Source organism: Helicoverpa zea, chromosome 21, assembly GCF_022581195.2.
Source record: "Helicoverpa zea isolate HzStark_Cry1AcR chromosome 21, ilHelZeax1.1, whole genome shotgun sequence".
NCBI classification, from domain to species: domain Eukaryota; kingdom Metazoa; phylum Arthropoda; class Insecta; order Lepidoptera; family Noctuidae; genus Helicoverpa; species Helicoverpa zea.
This window is the reverse complement of record NC_061472.1, coordinates 3,931,673-3,955,553: the sequence shown is the minus strand read 5'-3', so window position 1 is coordinate 3,955,553 and position 23,881 is coordinate 3,931,673. Positions and strand designations below refer to the sequence as shown.

At 37.7% G+C, this 23,881-nt stretch overlaps 1 protein-coding gene and 1 long non-coding RNA gene across 6 annotated transcripts in view; one reads left to right on the top strand and one right to left on the bottom strand.

Annotated features, from left to right (window-relative positions):
• LOC124640558 overlaps positions 1-23,881 on the top strand; it is a 289,989-nt gene that overhangs the window by 106,206 nt on the left and 159,902 nt on the right. For 4 of the 5 annotated variants that reach the window (XM_047178361.1, XM_047178356.1, XM_047178357.1 and 1 more), the window contains 7 exons: positions 12,983-13,344; positions 13,909-14,029; positions 15,021-15,159; positions 16,085-16,276; positions 16,766-16,864; positions 17,369-17,471; positions 18,347-18,477. In XM_047178361.1, coding sequence (XP_047034317.1) covers positions 13,335-13,344; positions 13,909-14,029; positions 15,021-15,159; positions 16,085-16,276; positions 16,766-16,864; positions 17,369-17,471; positions 18,347-18,477 — 795 coding nt within the window. In that variant the 5' untranslated portion in view covers positions 12,983-13,334. Of the gene's footprint in view, positions 1-12,982; positions 13,345-13,908; positions 14,030-15,020; positions 15,160-15,511; positions 15,651-16,084; positions 16,277-16,765; positions 16,865-17,368; positions 17,472-18,346; positions 18,478-23,881 lie in introns of those variants that run through there. The other variant, XM_047178360.1, reaches the window with a different exon arrangement.
• Positions 13,936-22,932, bottom strand: LOC124640559. The gene is made up of 3 exons (XR_006985566.1): positions 22,901-22,932; positions 18,317-18,453; positions 13,936-14,019 (listed from the first exon to the last, which is right to left on the bottom strand). It is a non-coding gene; the product is annotated as an uncharacterized LOC124640559 (long non-coding RNA).

Here is a 23,881-nt window from a genome sequence, read left to right as displayed (position 1 = left end):
ACACTTAAAAGCAACCTAATCTATTCTTTAACTGGATGTGTTTAAGGTTCAATATCGTTTGTCAGTGCATTTATTAAGGAGAAAAAAAAGTTTGTATTGTACAAGTAAATAATAAATATTGCCAGTACACTTTCGCTCTCAGTGTTGACATGAACTGACGAAAAGAAAAGTGTTTGTATCTCATGTTTTTGAGCTAATAAACAGTTGGTTGCCTTGCCGCAGGGAGCAACGACCGCAAATCTATAGATTTAGCTATTTAATTGGACAAACAGATAAAAGCTACAGAGACGCCTTTATTTTTGTTGAACTTCGTCTTAATTCGGTCACAGATATGTTCATACCAAAGTTATATCAATATTACGGCATTAAGCACGTTCGTATTGTGTCACTCCCATGACAAATTGGAATTTGAGTAAACGTGTTTTTTACGAGTGCAGGTTAAGTAGAATAAACTAATTGTACCTTTTAAGTTTTCATTGAAAAAATCTCTTTTTCTAATAACATTATTTACTGTAGATTGGTTTGTTAATAATTATTTCTGTCAACCATAATGTTTGTCAAAGCTACAGCTAGTTAACGACACACACACATAATATATCACTGTGTATTTATCATATTCGTCAGTTTTCATTTGCAATCTGCTCAGCCATTCAAAAGAAAGTTCAAATAGAACGTACTTACGTAGGATGCGGTTCCATAGTTGGTCAAAAATAATTTCTTTCTTCTTCGGTATGAATGTTCATCAGTTTAAATTGGACAGAGTTATGTAAGGTAAGATAAATTGTATATGATCATCTTTCCTATGTTTTGAATGGATTCAATGAATGTTTACATAACTTTTGATTGGGTACTTTTTGTTATGTTATGCTGCCGGCGTTTTGTACGGAGAATGTTTGGATGAAGATGCAGGGATAGACTTTTAGCGTGAAATATTGGTTCCTCTGTTGGTATAACGTTAATTTTTTTAATTATGCAGGGGATGCACCTGATGTGATAATATTGATTTAATTAGAAAACACAATTAGAATGCCTTTGGGAATTAAAGTTACTAGTTGTAATAAAGCTCTTAAATATGGATCTTTATAAGTAAATAAGGGAAAAATACTTACTCTGTAGGTAATGTAGGACTATTTACAATATTTTCAGAAAACGATGTCCAAAACACAATGCCCTTTGACATCATTAAGTTTGAAACAGAAACAAAAGCTCATTAAATGTCATTGTTCCGAACTTAACAGGGTTCAACTTCTAGGTTGAAATCAGGCTGTTAGCAATTAATCAACAGTGCCGCCCACTAACCGGAATACCAGATTTAACCGGATTCTTAATGTCGTGGCCTATTAAGCCTTAAATCGTGTACGACACGCTAAACGTAGCCCTAGAGTACCCACACACTGCAGACAAAAACGTCGCCCGACAGTTGACTCGATAGTTGGCAATTTTTTAAAGGAAATTTTGAATCCAATCAAAGTTATCAGTCGGTCTTATACCGGTTAAATCGCTACATGATCATTCAAATGTGCGTAGGTACTACCAAGCATTCTTCTGCATACCGATTTAGGAGCCCACAAACTATCGGTCGACTATAAGTTTTCAGTGTGCCCTTTAAGTAGGCCGAGGAATGGATAGGGGAGTATTCATTTAGGTTCTATTCGTGATGGTGTTAATCAAGTTGTTGGGGCGGGAAATGAACTGTTTTTACTGTTGTAGAGGCCTTCGTTAGGGCACTGAACTGAGGTATTTGTATTTAAGCTGTACTGAAGTATTAATTGGTAGATCGCACAAAGTTGAGTCAGTGTGCGTCTTATTTAGTTAGCCCCCTTTTTGGAAATCAATTTCACTGGTTTCAGACCTTCTAAACTTCCTGATGTAGCTCATGAATTGTTTCCGGCTAATATACAGCTATTGGGTTGTTCCTATAAAAATCATTAGACCTTACAATGGAATCTTTTGTTAGACAACGACGCCACTTCGAAAGGGATAAAAGTAGTTCGCAACCACACAAGTTTCTATCTTTGGATCTCTAGACCTTGGCTCAATGGTCAAGGTAAAGGTAGAAAAACGGTTTTTGTAAAATGAAACGCTTAAAAATTTCTGTAGAGTTCTAAAATTATGAAGTACCTGTCTGCACCTGAGGGAACTGTCTACTTCATTTCCAATATCCACGTATCCGTAAGCCTTTAAAATGCGTTACAAACAAAATTTATTTACTTATTTATTTGAATAAACATGCTTTATTTAAATTCATATTCACCCAGTTTAAGTTCGGATAACAATATTTCGTACACCTAGTAAAACATTGGCAATAGAGCCCTTTCTGTTTCTGGGGTCAAAACGCCACTATAATGTAACCGAGTCCATGTGGTAACAATTTAATGGCGTCCGTTATATTATGACTTTATGACAAGCGTGGGAGGTCCGGGGAAATCAGTGAGGAAAATCGTAGAAAGCTTTTTATTTATATGCTGTGAAACTGTTCAACTTAAGATGTTGGTTATCTATGACTGTGCATAATCTTTGCATTTTATTTTTGTAGACACCGAAAAAAAATTGAAAACAATTCTCCTTACTTGCAACTTGAAAGAATTTTTTTTTCTTTGCAATCGAACTTAGCAGCCAGAACTTGTAAGTTAACTTGTTGGTGCCGAAAAATTGATATCAATCTGTTAGAAACGATAAAGTTTTATAATCCAAAATCATTCAATTTCGTGCAGTTCGTTAAAAAACTTAAATAATAGCAATTTCGAGTAATTAAGATGACTAACTGGTATAACATTTCTTATGTAAGCGATCGACACTACCTCTACACTATCAATGTTTTGTTTATATTGGTTATTCTGGTATGTTGCCATGGTAACCAGACTGTATAACATGTCAACAAATTGGAACTTATAATTCAACATCGATACCAGACCTAGATGATAATATAACGTGGACTTAGTAAATATAAACAATCCTTTCGGATAAAAAAAATGTACTACTAATAAAGTACTCTCGGTTCTAAATCGAAAGTAAAACAGCCAAATACATGTAACGTTTAACTCTTAATGATCAAATAATTGCATCCATTAACAAACTAATTGAAAATGAATTCACCATTAAATTGGTTCATTATAACATTAATCGATGTTTGTGTGTAATTAAGTAGTTAAGCGTGGCCCAAGTAGTGGGTGATCGCGAGCGGTTCTTCGTACAAAGACAAATGAGAGCTTTCTATTACTTTATGTTGGATGAAATCACAGAGTAAGGAAAGATGAGCGGATATGCCATAATGCAGGCAGCTCTGGCGCCTTCATCTAGGTCAAATACGTTCGGAGGTCATGTCCAAAAGGATCAGTTACGACTGAACTAACGAGGCGTTCGGGTTCTTTGAGACATCTGTCAACGTCAAAAACTGGTACCGTCTAAAGAAGGGGTATAAGGGCGAAGATAGTAGTTAACGTTCCTCGTCATCCGCACACCCGCATTGTGTCGCGCTACTTTCTTAGGAGATTTTCCGTTATGGCACCTCCGCTAGTACTTTTGTTCTCCATAGAACGGATATAATATGGAGTTTTCTTTTGTACCCGTGGGTAGACAATAGGTTTATTCTTTTATTTATTTAAGTTGATGACTTGATTACGTTTGACACGTGACTTAATGAGAGTCTGTTTGTGTCTTTGGTTACAGTTGTTTGTTTTCGTTTGGTTGGTACTAATGGTTTGTAGATAGGGTGGGTGAAATGTTGATCCTATCGCAGTAAATATTAGGATGGTTGGTTAGTCAATGAAGACTGTTCTGTTACTTCTTTTTACATTTCTATGTTAATCTTACCAAGACAATAAAATTTCGAGTAGCATCGACCTATTTAACCACCTCATATATCTACTTTTTCCGAAATAAAACTAAACATGCTCTATGGTATGGGCATATCGTATTATCTCTGTTCTATTCTCATAAATAACAATGTTTTAACACTTTCAAGTGTTATTACTCACAAGTTATTTCCATAACGCACCATAACTTTTACGCTTACATAACATCCGCTATTTTCAACCTACATTTTTAACAATAAAATCTGACATATGCAAATTGTATTTACAAAAAAAAAAAAAAACTTAAGTCAGTGAGTGTAGGTACAGTGAATGTTCGTAATAGGTGGTATGGAAGCTTTGAGTCGTGAAAGTAGCTTGGCTAATAATTATCGACTGATTGTTTTCGTAACTGCTAACTAGATTGATTGGTCATGTTATTGTTAAACGGTTCTTGCAAATAATTACAGATTTTTTATTGAATGCAAAAAGGAACTGTTCTACTTTATTGTTTGTACTGTTATGTACTACTGTATTCTGTAAATTAAAATGGGCGTAAGTTTTCTGTTATGAAATAGCTTTGGTTGAAATTAAATGCGTTAGTATTTGCGGAACTATAAAAATAATAGTTAAAAAAACTAAAAAACACGCTGGTCATGTATTGTCATTAGAACTCAGTGTGTGCAAAATTTCATCGTAATCGAAGACCGGGAAGTGGGTCATATTAAGATTCCAATTTTCTTAGTTACATACATAGTTACAAGTGAAGCTAATATAAGCGTGTTAAAAACATAGCATTGTTTCACTCTCGATAATAATCTTCGGGTTAAAACAAAAAAGGTTATAATCGAATTCTTAAAAAAGAAAACAATTTTTAACATGGTGGCAATTCCAATTTCAAATTTTAGTCTCGGTGCGTTCAGATTTGAAGCAGAGCGCGTCATTGCATTCCTTTCTGTGAGGCATAGACATTTTTTTTTACTTTTTTTGGGTCTCTTCGGCCAGGATTCGTCTTGGTATACAAGTGTTTCTAGAGGTGCGTTGATTGCGTTATCGATACAGGATGTTTCCACTCGGTATTAAGTTTATGTTCACCTATGACCGTAGAATCGAGAATTTATCGATTAAGATTGCGGGATAGCTGGTAATTTTTCATGTAATTGCCGGGATGTTTCGAAACTTTGTGTTTATAATTGGTTCCCAGAGATTATGAGCTGATGTCGACATGTCAAGAGATATAATATTAGCTGTAAATAAATATTTTTGAATTATCTACAATGCCTATATTTTTATCTATATGAAAGATTGGAAATAACCCCTATTTGTCTAGTTTTACAACTTACTCCGAAAAGCCCATGAGCACACAATTTCCAGTCTCCAACTACCGACTTCTAAAACTCTTATTCGGCTGACTGTATCTGTGTTTTTCCACGGGCCTCGGCAACACCAACCGCCCGACGCTCATATCCATGTGGAGGGAGTCCGCATTGGGGTGCAGCCCCAGATGAAATATCTGGGCATAGTCCTCGACAGCAGGTGGCACTTCAGCGCCCACTTCAGCGGGTTGTCGACGCGCTTAATGAAGACCGCGGGCGCCCTCTCATGGCTCCTCCCGAACATCGGGAGGCCCGGCGACCAATGCCGTCGTCTATACGCCGGCATACTCAAGAGTATGGCCTTGTACGGGGCCCCAATCTGGGCAGACTCACTGTGCAGACGGAGAAACGCCGCTGCCATCCGAAGGCCACAGAGGGTCATTGCGCAGCGGGTGGCGAGGGCGTACCGTACAGTGAGCTTTGCGGCGGCGTGCGTTCTGGCGGGAACCCCTCCATGGGAGCTCGAGGCTTGGGTGCTCGCCAGAGTGTACGACTGGAAGGCGGCACAGAGGGCTCTAGACCGGCACCCGGACCCAATAGAACGGGAAGAAGTTCGGGAGGAAGCGAGGGAGGTAATAACTGGGCACTGGGCCGAGGACCTTGCCTCGGCAACGTTCGGTCGCCGGACGTTGGATGCCATCGGGCCTGTCCTGAACGGATGGCTCGATCGGCGGCACGGGTGCCTCTCGATGCGTCTGGTGCAGGTGCTGTCCGGGCATGGCTGCTTCGGATCGTACCTGCACCGGATTGGGAGGGAGGAGACTCCACAGTGCCACCACTGTGAAGCCGAGGTGGATACGGCAGAGCACACAATCGAGGTGTGCCCATCGTGGACTGAACCCCGCCGCACCCTGGTGGCAGTAGTCGGGGACGACCTCTCGCTCTCCAGCGTGATTGCTGCCATGCTGCGAAGTGAGGAGGCATGGGAAGCGGTGGCCTCCTTCTGTGAGGACGTCATGTCACAGAAGGAGTCGGCGGAGCGCGTGCGGGAGAGCGACCCTCTCGCGGCGCCGCACCGCAGACGAAGAAGGGGTGGAAGACGGCGAACACAACGTCCGTCCCCATCCGCCCCGGGGGGTGATCAGCGGGCGACAGGCACGGGGGTGCCACCGCCTGCACCACAAGGACCGCCCCTTGTGCTCCGGCCATCATAGGGACCCCCTCCCCACTGGGGGGAGGCATGAGGGGCCTGCCGTAAGGCGGGCAATCGCCGGTGGGGGACTGGATGCCATAGATTCCCAGACCCCCTCCACTCAGGCGAGGTCGGAGTGCCGCTGGGCCTTTTTAGTGGGTATACCGGGAACGTCTTTACCGGGGAGTCCCACATACCCCTCTCCCGTCCCCCGACGGGAAGGGGATGCGTAATAGCATTTTTAGCCCAGCGACAACAAAAAAAAAAAAAAAAAAAGGGTATATTGTGATAATAAAATTTCCCGTTAAAGCTATAAATTATCAATTAGACATTCTCGCCGTAATGTTGGTCCTGCACTTATCTAGATGAGCATCTTAATCGATTTGCCGTATTCGGTAGACTCGGTTGAAGAAAGTTTAGATCGATGTTTTGTACGAGTACGTGTATCGAGACAATATCTTGTAGGTGTGTTGTTGTACTTACCTATGATTCCAGAAGATAACTTGGCGAAAGTTTTTTGTTCTCTAGTTCAAAAATCATCACTGATGGCTCTTCAAATGCAAGCTCAAATGTTTAAAAAGAAATATGGATCCCGTTCCAACATTTGATTGTGACGAATGTTTTCAACCATTTCCAATTTCAAAAAAATCATCGACCATACATCTATCATCATCATTACCATCATCCATTCTAGATTATTCTCATTCTTAAATACCAAACAGCAAAACAAACCCATAGTTTAGTTTCTAAATAAAATTCTATCACATTTCCCAAATAAGGCTCCCCTGTATAAGGTCTTATATCCTAGCCAGCGATCCTTTGATCTGTTGGATAATTACACCATTGTGATACGATCCGCTGCGCCGGAGTCGATTCCCGAGGAGTCCCTATTATCGGCCGGAGAACATTCCAGATTATATCTGGTGTTTTATGATAGTTCAACACGAATGTCGGAAGTTTTATGAGGACTACTTTGCTTTTGTGTTGGTGCTCTGTTTTGTTGGTAATCAATTTTGGTGTTAGAAGTTTGACATTGATTCGTGTATTAATTTAAGTAATTGCGCTTCCTTCGTGTATTAATTGTACTTCGTGTAGTAAGTTTTTAATTCAAATAGTTTTTTGGATGTCGTCTTAGTACGTTCTTTTAAATAGTTTTTATACCTTATTCTTATTCAAAATTCCTACTATTTTCACAACAGATAAAGCAAAGGTCAAAATCAAATTACAATGTCTCATAAAGCAAATATCGTATAATTCCAAAGTAAAACAAATAACTCTCGTACATAGCAGCCGTGTGGTCGTCGTCCTATCGCTGGGTGCGCGCGCGCAACTTTTTATTTGCTCTGCCCTTTTAGGGAAGTCATTCAACGAGAACTGGATTTAAGAATGAATCGTTTTTTATTGTTACGGTAAGATATTATTTCGATTGTCTTTTTTTGAGAAGGTATTTATATTTAGATAACAGGAATGAGTGTTAAATGTTTTTGAGGTGATTCATTTTTTTATATGTGATTAGAAATATGTATTTTTTAATCAGCATCAATTATTAAAAGTTACATTCTTTCTTAATGAATGTTACTCCGCTACTTGCTACGATTTATCGGAGAAAAAAAATAGTGCAACTGACCAAGTACTTTCCAGGTAGTTACAAAAAACATTATATCAATATTCACATCCCTTTCTCCTACCAGTACATCACTATTGTGTGGGAGTTTTCGCCAAAACATTTTTATCTATTTGAATAATACAAGTTGCTCATTAACTTATCTTTTCATATTGGATGAAAGTAGTAACGCTAACACTGTCGATCTGATAACCTTTTAGTTAATGTGGTGTTCTAAGTTAGAAGCGGAAGCGATAGCGATTTAGGCCCTTATTTTTCATCATCATCACCATCATCATCATGCTCCTGCCCTTATCACAGTTTTACTTGGGGTCGGCACACCATGTTTTCTCCTTCCATACTCTTCTATCTGCCGTTACCACGCAAGTAATATTAGGCCCGTACTTTTATGTGTCGATGTCCAACTGAATAAATATAGCCTGACTGATTGATGGGCCAACCAACGCACAGCTAAAAGAATAAATGTTCCTTCGAAAATGACTCTAGGACAAACATTTTTGTAGACTCACAAGGACGGACAAACTTCAGGCTATCTACTGTCGGTTTTAAAAAGGTTTCCTTATTATACAAAACTATCGTTCTGTTATCCCAATCCCATCATATACCATCTAAGAATAAGCCACTACTTCCCTCTACCTTTCAGCTGATAGCATAGTACGCAAGCCAAAGAATTCTTCTCTCTTCGATTTAAAAATAAACTTGCACCACAATGTAACACCAGAGGCTTCGTTTAACAAAACATTCTTTATAAAATCACGATCCATTGTCTGCGCTTGCCTCATGAGAACCTTAAACATGACGTATCAAAACTTTTTAAACCAACTACACCGACACTTTACGTCTAAGTAAACATATTCTAATTAAGTGTACATGTTCTTGATACTTGATAGCTTACTTAGATACGAACAAAATTAAACAAAGCAGTGTAACAATGATAGATGTAGTTAGATTTATCGCTTCGATCTTATGTAGTGAGGAAGATGAAAGAAGGCAGAGAGGGACTACACAAGATACATTAAATTGTGGATTTTCTTTATGCGTTTTAAAGCCAATGAAGCCGCACACTAAAGACTAAACTGTCGATCGATGGTTAACCTGATTGTTGGCTGACTGTTTAATATGAATGATTAAGAGTTATTCTTCAATCCAATCAAACTTCAGTATATCGTTAGCATCATTCCATACTTCAGAAACACGAACGGGAGATGAAGGGCAAGCACATTCACCAGGGCTCCGCATATTGTCGTCATTCAATGGTAAACCAATGATACATATTGAAATATTAAAATCATTAGTCTTCCAAGCTTAAGTGTGTTAATCTTCTAAAATTAAAGAGCACCTGCCCAAGGCATTCATTACATCAATAGATTTATTTCAATCGCATTCACTAAGTTCCGTCAAGCGACGATGATTGATTCATCTATCATTAAGATCCGCCTTAATTTCATTTTTAACTACACACCTCGTTACGTATGTTTCAATGAGTAAAAGAAGAATCTCTTTAGATTAATTTGAACCAGTCTTCGTTAAAAAAAATCAATTTATACTTCCTTTAAATCAGGCGTTTATTCAGGCGTCTATTAATCTCCAACCTATTACAGTTTTAATAACTTTTTAAGGGAAAGTTATGTGTAAAACACTACTTTTTTCATTGTTCAAAAATTAGAATATGTTTCGCACGTAATGATCTTGATAGGGAACGTATTTACTTTCGTTTCGTTCAAATTAAATAACGCATTCATCTTTTAATCTGTCAGAACACATCTTAACTTTTACCCGCTTGTTAATCATATATAACCATTAGAAATTTTTGAGTAACGTTGATTACTTGAAAGTGTGCGCAAGTGAAATAATCGTTTGGTCCTAGGATTTGATTGGACCACCTAGTGGGATGCCACAAAGAAGTCTTTATATTTTCATCTGTCTAGACTTTGTATCTCATACCTATCTCTATAGACCATTTTGACTATGATCATTGAACATGTCAATACGTTCAGTTAGTCTGCCGCGATAAAATCAACTGAATTGCTGCGCTTAAAAGCTTAATTAAACGTATCAAACGTTTTAGTGTAAACTTTTTTCTATTGATTAGAATCAATCCCTTTTAGATAATTAAATGAACACTTTAAGATTAACTAGCTTTAGTTTATATTTTGTAGTTTCTTACCCAATCATGTCTAATGCTGTTATTATAAACTAGGTTTCGTTTCAATTTCTTTTGATGTTAGGTTGAAATGTCAATCTGTTCAACTCTCATAATTTTCTACAGGTATCTAGTTGTTGTAAGGTTACCAGAGGTCAAACGTCACTTACTGTTATTAATCCATAGTTAGTTGCAACTCATCATCTTGATATAATCTTCATTTTGATGCCAAAGTGCACCTAATTAGATGACCTTTCACGTGCAAGGATTGCAGAGTCTTAACCATTTCCCTTTCTTGACCTTTGAGGGTAATAAGCAGACTCTTTTCTTTAGATCTGACATCTGTTGAGGAAGAATGTTGAAAGTCTAACAATGCTATCTCGAGACTTAGGTTTAAGAAGCTCTGAGGGTCAGGTTACTTATTAAATCTTATCTTTTCCTTAGTAAACATCACTGGTGTTATTACCTTTGCGTTATCTTTTTTCTTTTGCATGTTTTCCTGGTTATAAATCAGTGTTTGCAGTCTTTAAGTCTCATTACAACTGTCGTGTTTGTGTTCTCTACCGATGCATTCTAGGAATCTGTGTATGACTGTTAATTCCAACTAAACGTTACGTGTAGTTCGGGAATATTCAGAATTTCAAATGAGATCTGATCAAGCCGTGCTTCGTATTCAATCCGTAACGAACATTCTTCCACGAATAGTTGGGTAATCTTAATTCTATTAACAAGGATTATGGAAATAGCTACCCATGTTAGTGCTGCTATCCTATCTTACCTCTCTTGTGTAACATTTAGGACACTGAACCATAAAATGGCTGAATTAACTACAAAAACAACAGAATTAATATTCTCAGTACATGAGACAGCTTATGCTATTATCTTAGAGCCATAAATTTAAGGTATAATGTGTTTACCGTTAGAGTATTCAGATCAAATTGTTCTACAATATTGCGGAGGTCAGTTTGACCCATAGCATGCGGTTTATGGGTTAGCTGTAGAAAGTGAATAATGTTTACTTTACACCATGGGAAAAGTTTTGGGCAAATGTTTTTTTTTCTTCTCAGTTTGTTTTCGTGCGTTGTAAATAAAGATGATAAGTGGTTGTATATAAATATGTGCTGTCATTATATTGTTTGCGTTGTTTTGCCTTTATGGCTCTATCAACTTAAGCTTTTCTACTGTTGATGCGTGACAGCATTTCTTTTTTTGGTTTGCTTATTAAGTTATTATGGTGATAATGATCTGCATTGAACGATCTATGTAGCTCTTCTTTACCCACTATTAGGATTAATATTTAATGCGAGGTTTTATAGGAACCAGGTTCCAATAAGATAATGCTCTCTTTAAACGTTTAACGGAACTACTCCAAACACTATTTTCACTCCATAACCATCCGAAACAATTTCAAAAACGTTCACAAATCGTCCATTTTAGTAACGACTAACTAGCCTCCGGGCGCGTGTCGCAGCGATTTGTCTTGTAAATCCGCAAATTGGTGTGAAACAGTGAAGGAAAATTGCGACTTTCCAATCGTGCAGTCGTCAGTCGCCCTTGGTGACGTACGGTGAAAACAATCGGTACTTTGGAGAAAGTATTTAGGCTATTATGAGATAAGGGCTCGGCTTAACATGTAGGTTTTTTTCTTCCAAGCTGTTTATATTGGACGCTACCGGTGTTTTCACTTTCGTTTTTGAGTGATGCCTGTTTGTGTAATGTTGTTGCTTGATGTCTTGTTAACGAATGTGTTTTGACAATGTTTGGGATGTGGGATAAGAAAGTTTTTTCTATGGTTTAACCTTGTCTTTTCTGTAATACATCACTTGGTTGCGTATTTGATACTAACAATAAGTCGACAAAAAAGTTTGATTTCCGAAGGACGGCCGAAACTAGATACGACTACTTCACGTTCGTGCATCTTTAAAACTTCATATTTTTGTGTTTGTTGGATGCTGTACTTATTTTCAACTATAAACAGTCCAGTCAATTAATCTGTTCATTTACAATATTATTTACTTTCAGTAGTAAACTACCACTTGTTAAAACTTAATCATTTCACGGTAACTCCGATTGTATGAAGTGCGTAAATAAAATTAAAATCTTTCATAACATACAAGTTACGCCTTCCGTATTGCTTGTTATGTAAGATACTCATCGGAGATTGCAGATTGAATGCTTAAGTTACCCGTAACTTAACGTCCATATATGGTGTTGATAATGACTAAGATTTTGCATGAAGTTGCCAGTTTGTTCATGAGTTATTTTTGCTTGAGGAAACGTGAAAATAGTGTTACAATCGATTGTTATGATATCGATATAATTTCGGCTTTTGCAAACAATATCGTACCTACCTAAGTAAAGTTTAGTACAAATGTGAGAATTCAGTGTGTTTCTCACACCTCAACCTACGAACTCGTATATGTGGGCTTGTATCTCATAAAATTAGTATCATATATGCTATAGTAAAATATTAATTTCTCGTGAGAATTTCTGTCAATCGCACTATAATTATTTGCATGTTAACGTTAATTATATGGTGTTTAGGAACCGTTGCGTTCTGATTGATTGTATCAGCTTCCTTTGTAAGATATCGAATTATGACGCTCGGGTATGTCCGGTGAAAGCCTTGGATCCGTTCCTGCATCCTGTTCCGTTTTAAATGTTACATAGCAATCTTTTAATTACTTTTTTCTGAGCAAAAAAAATGTACACGGTAATGACGAAAAATTAAGTTAGTTATGTCTCTATATTTGGATTTTTTGGATATGTGCGTCCTATAACAAAAGATGGCTACGTGTATTATTTTACGATCAATCTTGGTTCATAATGGGCTTCCGTCACTATTACCTTACTACAAGTAAAGCCTTCAAAAACTCTTCAAAAAGTTTCTAACAATCAAATTTTCTTTGCTTCCAGGACCGACCGGCAAAAATCAACGCGGCAAAAGAACGCAGAACCGCCAACCAAAATGTGACCACCGAAAAAGTAACCAAAACAACAAGCATCCTTCAAATTCATGAGTCCTGCAAGATTACATGATCCAATCAATATTTATTGTACTTATTAACTTTAGAAAACGAATCTAGTCGCCATAGCACTATTTAAACGAAGCAATTTAGACTTTATTACTAGAACAATACGGTTGAACATCGTATTGAAGTACAAAGATTAAGGAATTGAAGAGACAGTACAAACGACTCGTGGGGCCCTAATGTTGATTTATTAGTAAATTGATGTATTAGAAGTTCCCTGAGATAAAACGATCAAGATGTCCACAAGTAAGTAGACCAATCTTTCTATTCGTTTTGTCAGTAAGACCTCTTAGGTGGGTATGCAGACAGTTTCGACCCTGGTTTCCATGGTGACGGATAACAACAAAATGTTGAAAGTGTGGACGAACCAATTTTACCTTAACAAAGATTATTGCTCACAGCAAGACTGTTTTGACAAGGGAAATTATGCTTAACATATACTTACTACTATATCTCAAATAGGCAAATTGCAGAAGAACGAAACCGAAGAGAAAAGCTAGTGTATATTCATAATGCTCATATTTTATGGCTTTAGTACTACCTACTCCGTGTGAGGCTTATTATAATCCTCATAAAGAACGACACACAATAATTTATTACATAACCCGGGATATTTACATATTTTAGTGTATCAGTCATTTTGCCAAGGTTAGGTTATTAATTATGATTAAACTGGCTTTGCATAAGGAATGTTGCGTGAACCAAAAAATAGTTTCGAAAAGTCGGTTAAAAGATCACTTCACCTCATGTTTTTTCCTAAAAAAATCTAAATCATATAAGAATTTAATCCAATATTGTTTCAATTTCCAGGTTTCGAACACTCTTCAATGAAGAGTAGCTTCTCGTTGTCATCTTTGAGGAGCGCGCCCGCGCCGCCTGGCGGCCGCTGCGAACAACTCGAGCGGCCTTACCATAGTCTCACTAAAAAGAGGTATATGTTATGAAATTATATTGTGAAGAATAAACAGGGATAATTTGTACCCATACTAATCCATTTCCGAGCTTTTTCCCAACTATGTAAGGGTCGGCTTCCAGTCTAACCAGATGCAGCTGAGTACCAATACCAGTGTTTTACATATAGCGGCTACCTATCCGACCTCCATAACCCAGTTACCTGAGCAGTTTGGGAGATGATGATGATATTTTACAACGTCATAATAACTCCTACAAGGCTAGCATTGGTCAGTAGGTCGTCTTGTGGTAGGGATAGGTGCATTCTATAAAACACAAGAAAGTTCAAGCTCGAAAACAGGCATTGTAATTCCAGTAGCAATATCAAATAACCTGCTACATAATACTTATTAAAACTAGCATGTACCAAGTCTCCAATGGCGGGCATGACAAAAAGCCTATTTTATAGTCTACTGCGCCTACGAGTGCAAGCCTTGTTGCGCATGACCTAACAACAATTAATAAATACTCCATTTGTTTTCATTTCGCTTTGGAGGTAAACAGCGCGGTTTTGTTGTCATTGAACTTGGGCAGTTTCAATGTAGTGTTGTGGTAGAAGGTATTTACTTTCTCTGTTTAGAACTTGGTTAAGTTGCAAGTTCAAAAGACACTGTTGGGAATTGAATGCTTGTGTCTGTAAAATGGATGGTTTATGCTTCAACACTGATCATCTTCGCTAGAGTGCATATAACAGGATTGGCTTTTTGTTGCCTGACTTTCAGCAGACTGACTGTAGAAAACATATACTAGCTATAATAGCATTTTATATAGCTGCCGGGAAGAATCCAAACATTGGCTCAAACTGTATCTCCCTACTCCCAGTGCCAACAGCTTCAGTGCTAGGTGCAAAGCATCAGCTTGAGGAAAGTTCATTGATTACACCTAGCACTACGTATGAGGTGGATCAAGTTTAGCAGTTATTTGCTTTTGTGTCCTATATTATCCTGTATTTTTTACAATTATGATTCCAGGAAGGAGCCATGTCGCGAAGCGTGGCGCCGCAGCTGGGGGTCTGCAGCGAGCGGCGGCAGCGCCGGAGACGACCTGTGGCCGCTGCTGCAGCACCACTACGACTATATCATGGACAACCAGATCATTGATAGCTGCAAGGTAATTCAAATATGTTAAAATAGTGCTCCACCGGTGTTGGGGTACATGACAGGAAGGAGCCATGTCGCGAGGCGTGGCGTCGGAGACGACCTGTGGCCGCTGCTGCAGCACCACTACGACTATATCATGGACAACCAGATCATTGATAGCTGCAAGGTAATAGAAATATAATAGTGTCCCAATGGCATGGGGCACATTGCAGGAAGGAGCCATGTCGCGAAGCGTGGCGCCACAGCTGGGGGTCTGCAGCGAGCGGCGGCAGCGCCAGAGACGACCTGTGGCCGCTGCTGCAGCACCACTACGACTATATCATGGACAACCAGATCATTGATAGCTGCAAGGTAATAGAAATATAATAGTGTCCCTCTGGCATGGGGTACATGACAGGAAGGAGCCATGTCGCGAGGCGTGGCGCCGGAGACGACCTGTGGCCGCTGCTGCAGCACCACTACGACTATATCATGGACAACCAGATCATTGATAGCTGCAAGGTATAGCTCTAGAAACTTTTGATTGCTATTTTTAGAAGGCTACTTGGGGACTACATGAGAAGTATGTAATCGAAGAACATAAGAAAGTACATGAGGGAGTACATAAATTACAAAAAAATAATTATTAGATACTAGGAAGATATTAGGAATACATAATTAAGTATAAAATAAAGTACACAGCGGGAGTATATTGGGAAGAACATAGGGGTAGCATGCAAAGGGAATAAACAATAACGGAATACTTACAGGAGTTTAAAGGGAGAGTACATAAGGGGTTACATGAGAAAAGTAGGTAGTATTTAGAATAAATACAAGAGGAGTACATACATAGGAAAATATAAAAGGGAAGTAAACAATAAGGGGAATATTCAAGGAAGTATATAGCATTTAAGAAAGCAAATAACTAACTCAATATTTTTTTTGTCCTTTTCCAGGAAGCAAACGGCGAACTCCTTCACAGCTCAGTCCAGTGCCCGCGGCTTCTAAACCCGACAGCTGGGTTCAACCGTCAGTGGTCACTGAGCCAGCTGGTGGCTGAGTTTAACGAGCTCTGCCAGTGGCTCAGCCACGTGCAAGAGGAGATCTATTCTAGTCCCGAGAACTTGTCCAGTAGGAAGCTGAGGATGGTGGGTATTGAGTATTGCTAGTGTATGTTAGTTGGGTACAACCGCCAGTGGTCACTGAGCCAGCTGGTGGCCGAGTTCAACGAGCTCTGCCAGTGGCTCAGCCACGTGCAGGAGAAGATCTATTCTAGTCCCGAGAAATTGTCCAGTAGGAAGTTGAGGATGGTGAGTTTAGATTCTTCTGGATTTCAATGGAGCCTAGGTTGTGTAAGAGAAAAGTTGACTTCGCAGACGACGCCAGGCAAATAAATATACCTATGAAGTTTTTAATATAGATTGTGAGGTCTCTAAGCTTCGCTTATGCCTCTCCTCTTTATATGAACATCTGCAGTACCCTTGCATATAAAAAGGCATGAAACTTCGCTTCTATCTCGTTAGTCAATAAATATAAACATGACCTAACTGAATAGACTATTGGAGAAAAAACAGAGTTTTCATGTGCATTTCTTCAGACAATAGTATTAATTATTACTAATTATATGTTGACTACAGAGTCGTATGACGGAGCTGGTGTCAGTGGAACCGCGCCGCGCCAAGTTCATCGAGCAGGCCACCGCTATACTCGAACGTATACCAGAAGCCAGTGCTGAAGTGAGTACTTGCGGGCTTTATTTATTCTTTATTTTCTAAATCAAGCAAAAAATTCGAAGTCGTTTACTAGAACAACCGCCACCAAATCAGTTTGCCCGTGTAAGAGCCAAAGAAGAACATTCACTACAGTGCCAAAGACGAATATCAGACAGATACATAGCGGTCAAACTTATGACAACCCTCGAGTTAACAAATAACAAAACTTAACAGTCAATGGTACAAAACTATAACCGAATAACAGCCAGTTTCTTCATCAAAAGTTAAAGCCAAAGTAAAAGTCAAAGTAATGTCTAAAGTAAAAGTAACGATCAAATTCAATTTTTCCATTAGTTTTGCTGTCACTTTAGCCTTGAAAAAACGTATTTGACCGTTACTTTTACTTTAGACATTACTTTAACTTTAACTTTTGATGAAGAAACTGGCCGTAAGTGTTTCACCAAAACTATCAATATTTGTACCTATGTACACAGTTTACTTACTGGCATTTGTTTCCTTACAATCCAGGTGACGTGGCGGATAGAACATTTGAATGTGAAGTGGGAAGGTCTCCGGCTGCTACTTAGTCCTGAGCAGCAGCATCGAGAGGGAGACAGTTCTGACACAGTTGGTTAGTAAATCATATTATATATTAATACTAGCAAGCAAAATGTTTTGAATTAATAAGTGTGGGACAAGCGTTGGAAATGTACCTGAAGCTGCTTCTATCTAGCTACATCCAAGTAGTGTGATAATTGAGCCCAGCGCCATCTATGAGCAAGCGGGCGTACCACTAACAATGCAGGTCTGTTATTCACGCTGCGGTTACTTTAGTAGTACCATCAAGTTTTCAATAGATGGCGCTTAACAATATAACGTAGAGAGTAGGTACTTAAAAGGAATAATAAAACTTTTAATCAAACATGCTAATAAACAGATAACTTTGAATTCAAGTATCATTGTTAGTAATTACTGTTCAAGAACACTTGCAACACGTTTTTCAGTGTTATAGTGCGATGTCTGTACTGGACGTAATTAAGTTACAGTTAAACCACTATTTTCAAATATTTATTGGTAAGTTACCTCTTTTAAGAACTCGAGTAAGATAATTAGGTGTGTTATCATTCTGATGTATTGCTTCAAGGTTCTTACAAATGATTCCTTTACATTGATATTGGTCAATGAAAAAATAACAGTAATTATAATATTAATTCACCAAAGTGTTACTACTAATTATTTTCTTAGTCCTATCTACCTACCCTCATATCTAATTAGGTACTTTTTCTCGCGGTTTCACCTGCGTCCCGGGGGACTTCCTCCCATATCCAGATAAAATACATATACCTAGAGCCACCTGGGTATGGGACCTGTATATTAGCTTCCCTTTAGTAACAGAATGTAGCTTCAAAAATATTTTTTCAACCTTTAAACAAAAAAATGCTCTGTATAATTAGTATAATGTAGATTAATTAATACCTATTTATTCTCCCTTTTTTTGTTAACCAGACACAGCTCACGAGTTAAGATGCCTGCGTCGCTGGCTGCACTGCATGGAAGGCCGCCTGCCGCCGCCGTCACTCGCCGCAGCCCGGGGCGCGAACTACCACGACCTGCTGAGGAAACTCAGTGAACATAAGGTAGGAATAGTTTTTAAGGTCTTTACTTTGACGCCAATTAGAAATAATGTGAATTAGACCAAAGAAAAAAAAGATGTCTGAAAGATGACATGAGTAAGAAGGGAATGAATATTAGTATCTATGACAAAGAGGAATGGAAGTTGAAAAATATTGCACTGAATAAAGGCAAGATTAAGAAGATAGAACTTATTAAGATAGCCATTGACGATAGTTTAACTTAAACTCCTAGGTATGGGAACAGGTCAGGAAGAAAAGACTTCCAAATTCTTTGGGGTGGGCGCAATATGATTTTTGCTTCCATTTCTCTCTGTCAGACGCTATATTACCATGCCGGAGACCATCAAGGAGTATGTTTTACTTTTTGTATAAAATAGGTTTATGAGGGAAACCAAACTTAGTTTACCTAAGGAGTTACCTAAGGAGTGTCATTGTTAAAGTGCTGAAAAGCACACAGCCCTTATTTATAGGACAGCAAAATATATCATTTTGCTAAAGCTGTTGCTCACTATGTGTTCTTGTATTTTAATAGGGGCTTTTACAAGTAAACTGTAAGTAAATTAATAGGTATTCAAATTCTTGATTACAGATACCTATAGGTATTCGCCGTAATAATTCAGCAAAAATCATAGATAACAATAGAACATGCCATGTATTAAACCATGGCTACATACCTAACACCACGTTATATACTTCTTCTACAAATACCTTACAAATAAGGCACTTCAACCCAACACTAACGCCAACGAATTGCACAATAAAACATCCCAATACCAATACATCACTTGCAATTTATTCCCTTATTACGGTATCCATTACGTGGTTTAGTTCGCGACTCCGTGACTCGTCGAACACGCTCTCATCATTTGCCTAGCCTTTGCTTAACTATGTTGGGGTTGATTTCTAGTCTAACCAAATAGAGCTGAGTACCAGTGTCTCCTCAACCCTGGCTATTACCCCTTAGTAAGACTGGTTGTTAGACTTTCTGGCTTCTAACTACCCGTTACTCCAAAGATGTTACAGCTGGGACCCACCAATTTATCGTGCCTTCCAAAACCCATCACGACAAGACGGTCACCCATCCACGTTCCCTCCGCGCCAAACGTTGCTTAACCTCATGATCGTTCGATCCGCGTGGCTTTGACTTAGCCACTCGCTCTCTCTAATGACCATAATAAATCAGCCAGCGATGGAGAGATGCCCTTAATTAGGTTCGACGGTTCGTGAGCGAGAGCTCTTTGTGCCGTGTGCCCTATGGATTTATTGTGCTTAACCATAGATAAGTCATGTGTATAAAGAGGTTTGTTTTGTTTGTGTGATTGTTGGAGATCCGGGTTATATTTTCTAGGACTGATTTTAGGATTTTGGAGCCTAATTCAAGAGAAGAGGTGATTAATAAAATCATTCCAGGTTTAAGTAATTAATTTCCAAAATACCTATTATGCTTACTTAAGTATTGATTTCTAATCACACAATTTCATTAAAGTTACCTTATCTCTATACTCTAAAATATTCAATTAATTTGATTTGATTATTTACAATTAAAACTTCTGGAGCTGTCTATACCTAAACGCAATAAACATATTAGTACCACACTTCCACTGCACACAAACATTCAAAATATCACTACCATTACATAACCTCTTGTAAAAGCTAAAACACAAACCCACAGGGCTAAGGTCAGCAGATGCATAATGTACTAGTTAACCCTTACCCAGCCACCTCCAGCTATTGCAGTTGAAGATAAGTGCATGATAAGCCCTATGAATGCACATCTTATCATGATCGTGGTAGATATTTACATGGGCTCTTAATGATGGGATTACTGTAGGATATCCGTGTTATGTAAAGCTTAAGCAAATATGTAAACTTAACTATATAATTATAATACTATATTAAAGAAATTTATATGTAAATAACAAAAAGTATAACTTTCATATTTTCTGAGCTGGCCCTACTCGAATCTATGTATGTACTTATATGCATATTATCATGGAAGCTTTGATAGAAAAACCAGGGGCAAAATAGGAACTTGGAAAAACTCACAATGTAGCGTACCGCTGTGCATTTGTTTCGAAACATTTGCAATTCGTATTGATATCTGACACTTACGCGAATATTAGACATTTAAATAAAACTACTTTTACGGATTTTATCGCGGTTATATTATATTATTTAATCCCGACGTTTCGGATCCTTTACAGCATCCATGGTCACGGGCAGACTCAGACTGAGGTCTATTTAAATTTGCAATTCGTTTTCCAAAATTAAATTCCATCATTCTATTACACTAGTTCCAGGGCCCGACAGGCCAGCATATATCAGATTTCTAGTTAATAGAATAGGTATTGGGAGTTAACTCTTTGACAGGTTTATCAAAAGGCTCTGATCTGCAATAATGCTCACGATGAATGTACTCTTGACATAAATGCTACTGAGTGTCCTGTCAGAGACAAGACAGGATAGCAATCAATACTGTCTCAGCTTTCTTTTAACGACAAGAATTGACAAATTAGAAGATATCTCGATAGTTATGAAATCGCAAGTAACGTTTAACTAAACCGACGCAGGCGCAGGTCATCAGATCATCGCCGATCGTGTATCTGTGGCAGCACAAATTACCCTTAACTGATGCTTTAGAAGATATGCTTATGATAGCTTGTGTCGGGATTGATCTTGTTAAATCAGATTTTGAAAGGGAAATTAAATTGTCAGAGAGTATCTAGGTACATTGAAAAATAACATCAGAACATAATATGTATACACATGGCTTTTTGTTATTTTTCATTAAAAAAATAGACCTACCATAATGACAGGATGTTTTCAATATTTTTTTTTAATGTTACCTTATTGTAGCTCTCATCTCCTTCTTCATATTTTTTTCTTAATCTATGTTCTCTATGATCCTACTTATTTGCCGTTTGTCCTTTATATCATAAATAACAAATAGAAAATGTAACAGAAACACAGGAAACATTTCAATAAACGAAATAACATTCACAATGTCCATTTAAATTGATAAATCTATGCAACGATAGTAGAATCTCAAGTAAACGAGAGCGGCGTAAGCTCGAGGTCATCAGATCATCTGAGATCATGTATCTACCGGCTTACAAATTGGCCTTATCTGATTAGCAAGGCTCGTACACACTGCTGGTCAGGCTGTGTGTACGGACGTATTCAAATTGAAAAGGAAATAAAAGCCTTATATGGAACACTTTCTTACTTAGCGATGAATACTACTGTAGTATCTGAGGTACTATAAAATTGAGTTACGACACCAATCTTGAGGTTACTTTCCATTTCAAAAACAGTTTTGCTAATGCTGTTTTGAAATATGAATCTAGTGTTTTTAGAACATATTTTTATAACTGAACAATTTTCAGGTTTATTCAAAAATATAATAAATACAGCGCTGTCAACAGGGACCAAAAGACTCGCAGAATTGCCTCGCTGGATGCTATAAAGCAGGGATGGCGAACCAATGGCACGCGTGCCCGTGGTGGCACGCAGCTAAATAATATGGGCACGCTATTATTTTGCAAGTTTTAGTTAGTTTTGAATTGAAATTGTACCATAACCACGTACTATTAAATGTTTTTCGTGGATTCTTCCCATATTCAGAATAGAACCTATTTTATTAAGAGATCTAAGCATTAATGTAAATTTGAGAATGAAAAACAAGTCCCTTCGTCATAATCTTTTACATTTTCATGTTAACTATTTGCCTTAAAGGCACGCCTCTATAATTATGATTGTGTTTGCTATTTAATTTGGCACGTAAGTCAATAAAGGTTCACCATCCCTGCTATAAAGAAAAGCTTATCTTTTAGCTCAATACATATTTATTCATTTACTTTATCCTTGGTCCAAGGTAGTTTGTAGTACAGAACCCGAATAACTTCAGATTCAATTTCATTCAATCCAAATTAAATTCATTCAACAGACAGACTTCCCTTTAAAGACTTATACGTTACGCAGAAATTAACGCGTAACACTTGATAAGTTATTAGAATCGAGTAGCAACCGTAACTTAGTACCGGTCATTAGATACTGATATTTATTACACCATACAAACAATGTTCCGCTTTAATTAAAACGGCTGTTTACGATTATTATATCGCTTACATTGTAGAACTATGTACTACTATTAGCCATTAATATTTCGTTATTAGCCAGCCTCATTTATGGGCCAGCAAATTGTACTGTTATACCAATAAAGTTTGGTCTTAAATCTGTTGTGTTCAAAAGGTTAAACAGTGTAAACTATGTAGCTTCTAAACTAATGTACGAAAATTAATCCATACCTTGTTTGTTCATGGTTGAAAACCTGAATCGAATTGGATAAAATAAAACACGATTTATGCATTCTTCTTGGTAATTTTATTGTAGCAAAAATGCATTTCCATTCTTACCTAATAATTACGTAAATAACACAAAACAGACTTGCTTACAAACCAGCAATAAAGTTAGACTATTGTGTACAAAATATTATGTACATCTTCACCACAGACTACATAAAGTTCCCATTACAATAAAACCATAGATAACAAAACGTTTGTCTTGATTGACTAATGCGTTTGCAACTTTCCAATAGAGGTCGCTGTCACAATTAACCTTAAGTCAATTTGTGACATGGCCATCTATTATTTGGAGCCATCGATCTGACTTAATAGATCCTCTGTAGTTCGAGCTATCGAGTCTGTAAGAGAAATGTGAATGTAGTCAAAGGTAAAAGGGTACCTACTACCTAACTTACTTGCCGGGTTGTAAAGTTTTATGTAGATTTTGTATTTGCAAAACAAGATTATCTGTGATAGACCATGGCACTTGAAACCGCGCGACAGGTTTTATTTTTCTCGCGGAGTGTCGTGTCTGGTCGTGTGTGATGATGAATCCGCTAGTGTAGCACTCTGAAGTAGCAAAATACAGCCTTAATAATAATATGAAAATTTATTGAAATTTTTGACATTGTATAATGCAGTATAATAAATTTTACGTTCATAATATAGATTTAAAATGTTTTGCTTGTCATTGTAATCTTGCACGCCTGGAATTCAATTTTTTTATCTAACTGATGTCAGAATGGGAGAAATAATGTAGCAGTTTATTCTTCAGCCTCGAAGATCTTGCATATGCGAAATAAGTAAGGTTTATTAGGGTGAGTAACAATCTTATGTGCATTACAATACTTATAATATTTCAATGAATTTAAAACACTCACTGTAGTTTAAAATAATTAACTCAAGAACACTCTGTCGTTTCACGGAAGATACTTTGCTACAAATCCTAACTAATATTATAAATGAGAAAGTAACTCTGTCTGTCTGTCTTTCTGTCTATCTGTCTGTCTGTCTGTCTGTCTGTCTGTCTTTTCTTCACGCCTAAACTACTGAATCGATTTGTG